The sequence below is a fragment of the Hyperolius riggenbachi genome, chromosome 3 (genome assembly GCF_040937935.1).
Source record: "Hyperolius riggenbachi isolate aHypRig1 chromosome 3, aHypRig1.pri, whole genome shotgun sequence".
Taxonomy (NCBI): domain Eukaryota; kingdom Metazoa; phylum Chordata; class Amphibia; order Anura; family Hyperoliidae; genus Hyperolius; species Hyperolius riggenbachi.
In genome coordinates this window covers 179,991,719-180,005,261 of record NC_090648.1, presented here as the reverse complement: position 1 = coordinate 180,005,261, position 13,543 = coordinate 179,991,719, and the positions used below count along the sequence as shown (strand labels likewise).

The 13,543-nt window shown below is 40.4% G+C and overlaps 1 protein-coding gene across 5 annotated transcripts in view; it reads left to right on the top strand.

The window, feature by feature from the left end:
- Window positions 1-10,554, top strand: part of PDE8A (phosphodiesterase 8A) — a 368,631-nt gene extending 358,077 nt beyond the window's left edge. For all 5 annotated transcript variants that reach the window (XM_068275373.1, XM_068275372.1, XM_068275370.1 and 2 more), the window contains exons 21-22: window positions 6,270-6,399; window positions 9,037-10,554. In XM_068275373.1, coding sequence (XP_068131474.1) covers window positions 6,270-6,399; window positions 9,037-9,143 — 237 coding nt within the window. In that variant the 3' untranslated portion in view covers window positions 9,144-10,554. The remainder of the gene's footprint in view (window positions 1-6,269; window positions 6,400-9,036) is intronic.
- The last annotated feature ends 2,989 nt before the right edge of the window (window positions 10,555-13,543 follow it).

The window sequence follows — 13,543 nt, the reverse complement described above, 5'->3', positions numbered from 1 at the left end:
TACTGTATTACTGTTATTTTTGCAAATAAGGGCTTGCAATTACAGGTAGTCCTAGGTTAACGAGCGAGATAGGGACTGTAGGCTCGTTCTTAACCTGAATCCGTCCTTAAGTCGAGACGCCGCCGGATTGCGGCAATTTAAATGTTTTAACGTACATTTAAAGTGATCTAAAGACGCCATGTGTGTGTGGGGAGGTGAGCAGATACATACCGCACACCTCCCATGCCCTGGCGTCACCCTCTGCTTCCACAAAACACCTCCGTGTTGCTAGAGGCAGATCCGCGCCCTCTGATCCGGATATTATACTGCGCTGTGCATGCGCAGTATGCCGGGTTGCCTCCTGGCCTGCGTCAGAGGACGCGGATCTGTTTAGCGAGACAGAGGGTTTATCTGCAGAGGGTGACGCCAGGACATGGGAGGTGTGCGGTATGTATCTGCTCACCTCCCCACACACACATGGTCTTTAGAGCAATGTAAATGTACTTAAAAACATTTAAATCGCAGCAATCCAGCGCTCGCGGTGACGTCATCGATGGGGCGGAGCTATCGGCGGGCTGTTCGTATCGACGGGGCGTTCGTAACCCGAGGACTACCTGTAGTAACAAATGCAAAACTGAAAAAATACACTTCATTCCAAATAAAATATTGTCTCCATTCATTGTACTAGAGACATATTTTAAATGAAACCCCCTTAGTGGTGAACTGGTTAATAATAGGCTGTTTTTCTTTTTTCATTTTGCTGCCTGAAAGAGTTAATTTTTAGACATGCAAATTACTGCTTCTGTCTTGTCAGTACTTTGTCCAGAATATAGTAAACCATGTATTTTAACTCTGGAGTGCTTAACCACTTCAGCCTTCAGTCAGTTTTCGCCTTATGCATCGGAGCAATTTTCAGCTCCCATTAAAGCGGAATATAACCCTGCATTTCAACTTTGCTCTAAAACATTATTTACAGTATATTATATGCAACCAGCATTTTTTTTTTTACTAGACCAGCATTGGAAGGGTTACACAGGGCTTTAAAGTTCCTTTAGATTTCTGCAGACGCATCCGAAGCTGAAAAGAGATACATTTTGTTTACAGAAATGTATCTAATTGTTGAATGTGACTCATCTCTCTGAATGAGAAGGAGCTTGGAGGACTGCCAAAGCGTGTGTAACTGTTTATCAATAGATACATAGAATGTAACAATCTGAACTTCTGCATATCTCTGCACGGAACTTGAAATGTCTGTGTTTAACCCTTCCAATGCTGGTCTAGTAAAAAAAAAATATGCTTTTTGCATATAATATGCTGTAAATAATATTTTAGAGCAAAGTTGAAATGCAGGGTTATATTCCGCTTTAATTTGCTAATAACTTTATCACTACTTATCACAATAAATTGATCTATATCTTTTTTTTCCACCACTGATTAGGCTTTCTTTGGGTGGTACATTTAGCTAAGAATTCTTTTTTTCTAAATGCATTTTGACGGGAATATTACCTACCTGAGCGTTACGGACGAGCTCAGCTCGTCCATAACCGCTGCGGTGGATTGCTCAGCCCCTGGTGGGCCGATTTGCATAATTTTTTTTTTTTTAAAATCAGCACTTTGCTAGCTGCGTGTTTTACCCGATCGCCGCCGCTACCCGCCGCGAAAGAGGGCCCCCCGCAGACCCCTTGCGCAGCCTGGCCAATCACCGTCAGGCTGCACTATGGGGTGGATCGGGACTCCCCCTGACGTCAATGACGTCATTCCGATCATCGCCATGGCGACGGGGTAGCCCATACAGGAAATCCCGTTCAGAACGGGATTTCCTGTTGGGTATGATCGCCGACGGCGATCGGAGGGGTGGGAGGGATCCCGCAGGGAGAGGGGAATCATGTAGCTAGCGCTAGGCTAGCTACATGATTAAAAAAAAATTAGGTAAAAAAAAACCCACCCGCGGCTGTGCGCCGCAAAAAATCAGGACACCAGGGTGGTTAAGAAAAAAAATTGAAAACAATCATTATTTCTCAGTTTTTGGCCATTAGAGCTTTAAAATAATGCATGCTACCATAATTAAAACCCACGTATTTTATGGTTATTACACAATTTAAATTATGTCCCTATCACAATGTATATTGTATATTTTATTTGGAAATAACGTTGCATTTTTACAGTTTTGCATCCATCACTATTTACAAGCTTATAATTTAAAAAATAATAGTAATATTCCCTCTTCGCATGCTTATGTAAAAATGATTTATGTTTTGTTTATTGTATTTTTTTTTTTTTATTAAAAAATGTATATGGGTATTTTTTGGAGTGTGAGGGGTAAACAATTAATTTTAAATGTAATAAATTGTATTTATTTAAAAAAAAAAAGTATGTAGCTGTAGTTTTACTATTTGGCTACAAGATGGCCACAGTCAAAAAATAATTGTTTTAGTGTAGGGAGGACGGGAAACTTTTTTTTTTTTCCCTTTAGAAAGATCAGGGCTTCTAAAAGAAGCCCATCGGGTTTTCTAATGGGGACTTTGATCAATGAATGGGAACTGTGTTCCTATTCATTGATCACTGGGCTAACGAGTGGTGGCATGGCGGCGTGCGGGAGCGCGCAGCAGTGCAGGTGCAGCCTTTTAGACGTAATAGCAACGTAGTTAATAGACTGCCATTTAGCATAGACAATAACACATTCAATCTAGTTTGTAAATGTTTAAATATAAAATAAAACCATGGGATATCTAACAGTCATTTTTAGGAGTAGGTGAATAGATACAATTGTTTCTCATCAGTTTTTCACCTCAGGTTCACTTTAACCTTCTTAGTGGTAACCCTGAGTCAGGCTTGGGCCAGAAATCCGCAGCTCAGCGGTAACACCTCCTTTGGTGAAAATGAGGAAGTAATATGTCTTCCTGAATCTCTTATATGCATTTAAGTACTGATTAGGGATATTGCAGTGAATATTGGGGTATGCTATTCTTACAGATCAGTCATGGGTGAAATTTTTAACACACTGCACACCTGTCCCGATGGGTTGCCTATGTTTCTGCCCCATCCCCTGCTATCATTGACCCTAGGCACTTGTCTTTGTTGTGTTCCATGTAAGAGAAGGTTCTTCCTTTGCGTTAAGACAGGAACAGCCCAACTATAATACTCCCTAAGTGTGTTTTTATTCCTTAATGTGTCTTTAACCACTTCACCACTGAGGGGTTTTACCCCCTGAGCACCAGAGCAATTTTCACCTTTCAGCGCTCCTTCCATTCATTCCCCTATAACTTGATCATTACTTATCGCAATGAAATGAACTATATCTTGTTTTTTCCGCCACCAATTAGGCTTTCTTTAGGTGGGACATTATGCCAAGAATTATTTTTTTCTAAATGTGTTTTAATGGGAAAATAGGAAAAATGTGGGGAAAAAAATAATTATTTTTCAGGTTTCGGCCATTATAGTTTTTAAATAATGCATGCTACTGTAATTAAAACCCATGAAATGTATTTGCCCTTTTGTCCCGGTTATAAAACCATTTAAATTATGTCCCTATCACAATGTTTGGCGCCAATATTTTATTTGGAAATAAAGGTGCATTTTTTTCATTTTTGCGTCCATCCCTAATTACAAGCCCATAGTTTATAAAGTAACAGTGTTATACCCTCTTGACATAAATATTTAAAAAGTTCAGTCCCTAAGGTAACTATTTATGTATTTTTTTTACTTGTAAATTTTTTAATTTTTTTTTAATTACAAAAAAAAAAAAAATGGGGAGTGTGGGAGGTAATGAGTTAATTTTATGTGTAAAAGTCATTTGTATGTGAAAAATGTGTAGGGTGTAGTTTACTATTTGGCCACAAGATGGCCACAGTAACTTTTTGTTTTAATGCGACCTCCAAGCTTCCTTCCGGAAGCTTGGAGGAAGAATAAGGAGGCTGGACACATGAGTTTTTTCTCACAATGATCGCGCTGCCCATAGGAGAGCAGCGGATCATTGCGGGGCTTAGATCAACGAACGGGAATGGATTTTCCCGTTCATTGATCTCTGGGCGAGCGGGCGGCGGCGTGTTTACTTGCGGCGGGCGGCGTGTTTACGAGCGGGAGCGCGGGCAGCGTCGGGAACGCGGAAAGTACGTATTTCTCCGTCCCTGGTTGTTAAAGGATGGAAAAAGGGGCGGAGAAATACGTACGCGCGGGGGTAAAGTGGTTAAAATTGCTGAATTCGTAAATTAGAACACCAAGTAATTAATCTTACTTTATAAGCACCTTTGAAGGTTCAAAAAAAGTATTGAACGGTTTGTATAAAATATAAAAGACATTACTTGTACATGTACGGGGTGCTAGTAAAAAAGGGCGCACAGGGATAGTGGACAAAAAGGGCGCCGCCATAGACTGCAATGCAAAATATCGGTTATTCGGCGCCCAACATTAAAAAAGGGCGCCCGAGAAATAGTGGTTACAGGGCTCGTGTTAAAAAAGTTTTCGTTTACAGAATAAGCTTTATAACAAATATCGTTTACAAGTTCGTTTTGAGTTTGTGTTATACTTATTTTTTCGTTTTAAATTTCGCTTATATCAGTTTTTACTTATTATTATTTAGTTTAAAAGATTCGCTTACAAAAGTATAGCAACTAAATTTTCGTTTACACTTCTTTGATCATTTAATTAAAAATTTGTTTTCATATGTATGATGCGAAAATACCGTTTTCAACCTCATTGTATTAGAAATACATCGCTTTTGGTATTAACTTTGTTTTTACACTTATAATGCATTGATTATAGTTACTAAAATATTGCTTTTAATATTACTTTTATTTTAAGGTTGTTTTTACACTTATAATGCGTTGATTATAGTTACTAAAATATCGCTTTTAATGTTACTGTTATTTTAAGATTTCTAATGCTTGTAAGGCTATCTATTGTATTATATATATTTATATATACTTTTCTCTATTTATAATAATAATGTATACATGATTTTAAGGCTATTTATTCTATTACAAATATATAAATTATTTTATTCATGTTATTTGTAGAGAAGTATTTTAAGGATTAAATATATTATTGTTTATACTGTATGTGTTTAGGGTGTTTGTGCAGTGGGGATGGTTAGGTTTAGGCATTACCAGGGGGGTCTAGGGGTTAGGGATAGGTACAGGGAGGGTTAGGTATAGTTACAGTATAATGTACACAATCAGGGGGTGGTTAGGGTTAGGCACCACCAGGGGGGTGGTTAGGGTTAGGCACCACCAGGGGGGTCTTAGGGTTAGGCACCAACCGGGGGGGTCTTAGGGTTAGGCTCCACCAGGGGGGTCTCAGGGTTAGGCACCACCAGGGGGGTCTTAGGGTTAGGCACCCCCAGGGGGGTCTTAAGGTGCCCATACACTCGTCAGATTAGCAGCAGATAGATAAGAAATGCATCTGATGATCTATCTGATGCGTTTTTAGAACATTTTTTACCAGGATAGAATTCCAATAGATTTCAGTTTGAAATCTATTGAAATTCGATCTGATGGCATTTTTTTGCCATCAGATTTCCATTAGGGCCAATGCAAAATGATAAGCAATCTCATCAGATCGACCTAGATTTTCCACCCTGCCAGTTCGATGGAAATCCATCGAAATCGGCCGTCAATCGGTCGATTGGCCAACCGATTTGCAATCGATTGATCAATTTTGATCGATCGGTAGGCCAGAAAATCGGCTGAGTGTATGGGCCCCTTTAGGGTTAGGCACCCCACTGGCGGGGTCTTAGGGTTAGGCACCACCAGGGGGGTGTAGGGGTTAGGGATAGGTACAGGGAGGGCTCTGTGTGAGAGTAAGGTTAGGTAAAGTTACAGCACAATATATGTAATATATAAAATTTATTAAATTATATATATTTAAACACAGAGGGGTCTAGGGGTTAGGGATAGGGATAGGGAGAGATCTGTGTGAGCCTACAGTTTGGTATAATTACAGTAAAATATCTGTAAAACCTACCATTGCATTGCTATGCTTAATACAAGTGTCGTTTTTGTTATAGACGATATTTGACGTTTCTTTTCAGAATTCGTTTGTTGTTATAGATGGTATTTTGCCATTTCATTTCCGTTTATTTAACCTATTTAGCACTACATTTTCATTTACAACCCCTTAAAAGAAAAATATGGTTTTGCATTAAAACTTAAAATTTCGGCTATACCCTACGCCCTTTTTTCCAGGCGCCCTTTTTTGATACACGCCATGTACGGTACTTAAGTAAGTTAGTCCGTTATTTCCTTAAAAGAGATTGTCCTTTGTGAACATCCTTTTTTTTTTTTTTTTCCTAGACTGATGAAGAGAAGCGGCAAGGTTTGCCTGTGGTAATGCCTGTGTTTGACAGGAACACGTGTAGTATTCCTAAATCTCAGATCTCCTTTGTGGACTATTTCATCACTGACATGTTTGATGCATGGGACGGTAAGAATCATTTCATCAGACTGAATTCCCTCTACATGACTAAATATAATAGTATTCTGGCCAAAGGTGAAAAGTCACATAGAGAAAATGTAACTCATAATTTGACATTCTTTCAATGATGGCAGAGGGTTCTAGCATTTTGTTTTATTGTCTATAAATAACACTGAATATTTTGCTACCATGGCACATGTAAAGGATTGGGCAATATTAGGCAGCTAGTTAAATTCATTCCTTAGTTATGATATGCCCGGCCAGGAGATATACTGGCATTGAAGGACTACTTCTCCCAGAATGTATGGTGGAAGCCAGGGACATTGCGCTTCCACTTCAAATGTGGGTTTCTAGTGACAGAAAGGGAACAAGACAGGACATTCAGACACAGAACATTTATATTATGCTTTTTTCCTGGTGGACTTAATGTACTTTGGGGCTGTAGCCACTAAGGGCATGTTCAATGGGCGACCAGGTTCATTAAGGGAGCCTTGCCCAAAGACTCCTTACTGTTTTATGTACTGGCTTGAGCCAGGATTTAAAGGAGTAGTCAAGCAACTCCATCTACCCTTAGCACTACTTACCCGGGGGGCTTTCTCCAGCCCCTGGCAGCTGCTATGTCCTTTGCTGCAGCTCTGCTGGCCCCCGTTCCCCAACGGTGCGCAGGATGACCTCAAGGCCATCCTCTACTGCGCCTGCACCAGCGCCATTGTCAATCACCTCCACGTGGTCCGGAACGTACTGCGCAGGCGCGGAACTAAGTATGTTCTGGACCACGTGGAGGTGATTGACCACGTGGAGGTGAGCCCCAGTAGAGGATGACCTGGAGGTCATCCTGCGCACCGTTGGGGAACAGAGGCCAGCGGAGCTGCGGCGAGGGACATAGCGGCTCGGCTTCCAGGGGCTGGAGGAAGCCCCGAGTAAGTAGTGCTATGGGTAGCAGGAGTCACTTGACTACTCCTTTAAACCCTGGTCAAAGGCTCAAATCCAGGGCTGTGGAGTCGGAGTTGGAGTCAAAGCAATTCTGGGTACCTTGAGTCGGAGTCAGTGGTTTCATAAACTGAGGAGTTGGGTGATTTTTGTACCAACTCCACCGCCCTGCTCAAGTCAAAGGCCAGTACTCTATTCAACTACACAGTTTTAGGCTGGCACGTTTAATGTTTTGGCTGTATATTTGCTGCTTTAGGCTTAGGGAATTTAAAAATAAACTTGTAATGTATATTTAAAGTGACTATTTTATATCAGAAATCAGATTATTTATTTATAAAGCGCCAACATATTCCGTGGCGCTGTACAATGTAAGAAAACAAACAAGGGATACATAATGATACAGACAATGATATACATCAAATATGAACACTGATACAAGATACAGCACTGCTGATTACAATTTGATTTAACATGATGACTAAAATGTATAAATGTCTAACAGTGTGCAAGCAATTACATTAATAACAGTCCATGACACAAAAGGATGAGAGCCCTGCCCTTGCGAGCTTACAGTCTAAAGGAATGGGGTGGAAACAAGAGGTGGGGATGTATACAGTATATGTACAGGCAGTGCGCAATTAGGTTATTTAGTGGGTGCATGCATGGCCTAAGCTAGAGAATATGCTTGTCGGAAAAGGTGGGTTTTGAGGGAGCGTTTAAAGATTTCAAAGGTGGGAGAGTGGCGGATGTGTGGTGGAAGGGCATTCCAGAGGAGGGTTGAGGCACGTGAGAAGTCTTGTACACGTGAATGTGAGGAGGTAATTGTAGAAGAGGATAGAAGAAGCTCGTGTGCAGATCTGAGATTGCGGTTGGGTTGGTATCTGGAGACTAGTGAGGAGATGTACAGGGGAGAGTGATTGTGGAGAGCTTTGTAGGTTAGGGTTAAGAGTTTGAACTGAATCCTCTCATTAATTGGTAGCCAGTGCAGAGCTTGACAGAGAGGGTCAGCAGAGGAAGAGCGAGAGGAGAGATGAATGAGTCGAGCAGCAGAGTTCAGTACAGAATTGAGCGGTGTTAGTCGGTTAGTTGGAAGTCCACCAAGCAATATATTGCAATAGTCCAATCGAGATATAATAAGAGCATGTACTAACATTTTGGTTGTGTCATGGGAGAGAAAAGTTCGGATACGTGCTATGTTTTTCAGTTGGAAATGGCAGGAGCTGGTTAGGGAGTTAATGTGAGGAGTAAATGAGAGAGAAGAATCAAATATTACCCCCAAGCACCGTGCTTTGGGAACTGATGTTAAGACGTGTTGTTAACATTTATTGTAATATCAGGCAAAGGGGTGGACAGGGATGGTGGAAAGACTATTAGTTTAGTTTTATTCATATTAAGTTTTAAGACGCGAGAGGACATGAAAGAGGAAATAGCGGACAGGCAGTCGGGAACCCGTGTGAGGAGGGAGTTAAGGTCTGGGGCCGAGAGGTACAGTTGTGTATCATCTGCATATAGGTGGTATTGGAAACCAAATGAGCTGATTAAGTTACCAAGACCGTGCATGTAGATGGAGAAGTGGAGGGGACCGAGGACAGAGATTTATGTTTAAAAGCACAGATTCAGTTTGCTACGAATGTTTGTGCGATGATCATCTGCACGTTCAATGCAAATCCAGACATATTAAAACTGACTAATTCCTCTCCTTATTTCTCCCCATAGCGTTTGCTGACTTGCCAAATTTAATGACACATCTGGATAACAATTTCAAATATTGGAAATCACTAGATGAAAGACAGTTGAAGACACTGCGACCGCCCCCTGAATAGCTGAACGTCAGCCTTCAGCTGGAAAAGCCCACCCTCACACAGGATCCAGGCCGGTTTGGTTGATACATCAATGCCAGACCATGCAACACCTTTTGGAAGTGCAATGCATCTTCAGGTCAAACGTTCCTCCAGTATCCTGCAGTAAACTTAAAAAAAAAAAACAGAATGAAATCGAAGAATAAGCCTTTTTTTCTTTAACTTATATCACAAGTTTAATTACACTGGATTGCTGCAATATCAGTACTGACGGGTTGTACACACACATAAGCATAAAATTTATTTTCTTCATAATCCTATGAAGAGGTTGAAGACATCTTGGCAAGAAGATTTCTCCAAGAGCTTTCTCAAAGACAAACGCTCAGACTTGCAAGTGAAGGAAAATCCTCTTATGACCTTTAAGAGAACACTCTGCTTTTTTTTAAAGCACTTATAGTTGTAACAATCAACACATTAAAATGCACTCTTTATGAAGGAGTTTTTGATCTCTGAAAAAATAGATCCACTCTATTTTTTAATATCACCGGAAAAAGGGGGGGGGGGGCAAACATTCACCTCTGCACACTACTGATAGGGAGCTTTCTCAAGGCTGTTTAGTAGCAAATTGTATAAAGAAATAAATATAAAAAAAAAACTACACAGAAAAGTTTTTTTGAACTTGATCATTAGCATCTATGATTAAAATATGTTTTATTTATTTTATTAGATGTTTAATATTTTCTATGGATTTATAAAAAAAATAACAAAAAACAAAAAGCCAAAGCCAACTTTAGATGCATTACAAATTCACACGATTCATAGTCATTACTATACCTTTAACTGATGTACAAACCTTTTATTTTCATATTGCAAATACAGAAATATTATTCAAATGACACCTTTGTATTGCACTGTACAAACTCAATGTGGATATTTTAAACTGTTGTTTTGGGGTTTTGATTTCTGTTGATTTAAACTTTCCTTTTACTGGTTGGTGTTGCGGAGGATCCAGTAGCTTTGAATCTAGTGCCACAAAAGGGATGTACTGTAATTTTTCATTTGGTGATGGCCCCTGCTTTACTACGAGTTGATTTGACCCTGTGAAACCAGTGGGCCCCTTGAGTTGCTATGCAATGTGTTAGAAGGTCCATTGGCTCTTATAGGGGGGAAAACGAGGGCCCTTGCTCTCTCTTCCCCAAATTTTTGCAGTTTGGTTCCCTATCAGAAGTCTGCCTTATTTTCTACAATGTTTCTACAATGCATTCCACAACAAAGATGGAAGGGGAGGTATAGTATATTTAAGCATTTTGTAGCTTCTCTATTTTCTTTTGCAAAGATATTCCTCAACTCCAGTTTGGAAAGGTATGTACCTTCACAAATTAAATAAGACATTCACAATAAGCACCAGTAACAATAAAGTGTATATTTTAAGAATTGTCAATTGTTGGTGTTTATTTCTTCGTGTCTTTTTTCTTTACTACTGTTTCATCAGTATACATTTAAAGGACACTTAAAGGGAACCAGAGACGAAGCACCCTTGTGTATTTTACCATAGAAATCAGTGGGAACATTAGAGAAAACATTTACCATGCTCTCTGTTCCATCCTCACTGGTAAAAGTGTCTGTTATCTAGCTGAGATAAGAATCCCGGACTGAGCATTGATTCTGGCTTTGCTATAATGACTCAGCTATAATGATTCCTGAGCAAAGCCAGCAGGGGGCAGGCTTGGACTTGAAGACAGCAAAGAACACAGTCTCAGCTATAATTATTCTGTAGCAAAGCCAGACCGACTGCTTAGTCGGGATTCTTATCTTAGAGGTGATAACAGGCAAATTAAACAGAGAACAATGTAACAAAGAGCAGATTAGGTGTTTACTGTCATGTTCCCACTGATTTATAAGGTAAAATACATGAGGTTGCTTCATCTCTGGTTCTCTTTAAGTCAGGAATAAAAAAATCAGTTTTACTTGCCTGGGGCTTCTACCAGCCCCCTGCAGCCGACCCGTGCCCTCGCAGTCACTTGCGGATCCTCCGGTCCCCCACCGCCAGCTAGTTTAGTTTTCGCTGACCGGCCCTGACAGGGAGTCGGCGGGCTTTCTGCAACTGCACAGGCCTGGCCACTCATATCCTTTTTCATGTTTCTGTCCTCAATAGTGTGCTGCACAGGCACAGGACACTATTGCGGACAAGAATATGAAGAAAAATACGCGTGGTCGGGCTGTCAGCGAAAACAAAACTAGCTGGCAGCGGGGGACTGGAGGCTCCGTGAGTGACTGGGAGGGCACGGGACGGCTGGAGGGGGCTGGTTGAAGCCCCAGGAAAGTAAAACTGATTTTTTTTTATTCCTGGCTTGTGTCCCTTTAAGACAGTGCTAAGCTTTTTCTGCAGCACTATACAGAGTACATATTGCAAGTCAAATTATTAACAGTCTCAGCGGAGCTCACAATCTAAGGCTATAATTAAACACGTTAAATTTGCGTATTATATTAAGTACAATATTGGCCATTTCATCCTACCTTCTAGTGCTCAAAATATCTTTTATGATTAGAACAAAAGATCTTACTTGGTTGAAAACTCAATCCACTGTAGGGGTGCTCCACAGGCAATGGATGTAGAGAGGCATGAAGAAACGCTACACCAAGCTTCATTTATGTTCTCATCAACTCCATTTATCACCAGCCAAAGTTTGCCAGATGAAAGAGGGACAGTAGGTCAACATTATGTCTCTACTACAGTCTTTGGTCAATTTTGAAGGAGCCAGTTAACCAAACGTATGTTTTGGGGATGTCAAAAGAAACCAAAGCACCCAATGGAAACCAATGGAAACACTAGGATGACATACAAACTCCATAGACCTAGAACTTGCCTGATGTTGAAACCTAGGACTTCACGCAATTATGAAATTACACTGGTGCAAGTGCGCTGAGGGGCAGAGTTACAACATACAAGCTCGAGTTGCACCTCCCCCCCCCCCCCCCCCCCCCCCCCCCCCCCCCCATTCTGGTCGCTTTCTCTAGTGTGAGGAGGTAGAGACACTCTGGTTGCCTGCTACTGCAATACTCTCTGGATCACCCATGTCCTTTCCGCACACTGAAAAAGTAAGTGTGTGTGTGGGGGGGGAGGGGAGGGGGATGGTGTTTGATGTATTTTAATTTAAGGTATCTCCCTTCCAAGTTAAATAAGTGCAGATTATCTAACCTTCCCAGGTAAGTGAGACCTTCATTTGCTTGATTGAGTTGACTATTACGGCACCTCATCTAAAACGTCTACGCCCTTCCTGTAGTGTGGTGCACAGTATCCTCTACTCCAGATGAAGCCTTGCAAATATGTGTGCATGTAATCTAGTATAGTATGGATCCCACAACTGCTGTAATAAATCTATTCTGCCATTTGACTCTGGAGCGGTAGGGTTCATGTCCAAAGCATACAGGAAGCATCACCTACAAACCACCCATCATCTTCATATCAAATTCCCTTACAGGTAAGTAAAAGCAAGTTATGTGTTGGATCCTGTTTTGGAGTCTCTTGCAGAGATGTAATGATTCCAGACCTCTTATTTGATCTTTTTATAGTCCTGGGAAGTATTCTATATGTTAAACTCATTTTATCCTCAATTCCTCATGATGACTTCAGAGACTCTGATTGGTGAAACAAGTTTATACTGTATTTAGTAGTGAATCTTGAAGTTATATGATTAACAAATTCTTGATGAAGTCTGAGATATTAAAGATTGAGTTCCAAGAAACAGAAAGGAAATATCCGTAATCAGTATAGAAATTAGTTTCCAAAATTAGACATTGAGCTGACAACATCAAAATACATGTTTTGAATAGGTAAAATCTTTACAGCTCCTTCTACAGTCTTGAGCAGTTGTGTTGTAACCCGCTAATTTTAACAAGTTCTAGTACTATCTGGAGATTGTGTATGTACTTTTCTATTATTGATTACACAGTGCCAATATATTCTTTGGTGCTGTACAAAAAAATATGTTAACCATTTGGGATTTCAGGATGTAATTCCCTCCTGTGGATTCGTGGATGTGAAAATCACGTCCAACTTTAAAGTGTACCGGAGATGACATGTGACATGATGAAATAGACGTGTGCATATGCAGTGGCAAGCATACAGACACTTATGCTGTGCTCCTTTTTTTTTCCCCGGCCTGAAAAAGTTTCTAATTGGCTATGGAAACTGACAGTTTTTCTCCAGTCAGGACCCAGTTGGGCTCACTGATAACAAATTACAGCTATAAAACCCTTTCCTAAGAAAATACCTGGGCTTTTTACTGTGAGGGGAAAGGATAAAGAGGTCAATAGTTTATGTATTTTCCCTCTGGGACACTTGAGACACTGCAATTGAGCAGACTATAAAACATTAAATCTGCTTTGTAAATCTTTATACATAAAATAAAACCTTGAGATAT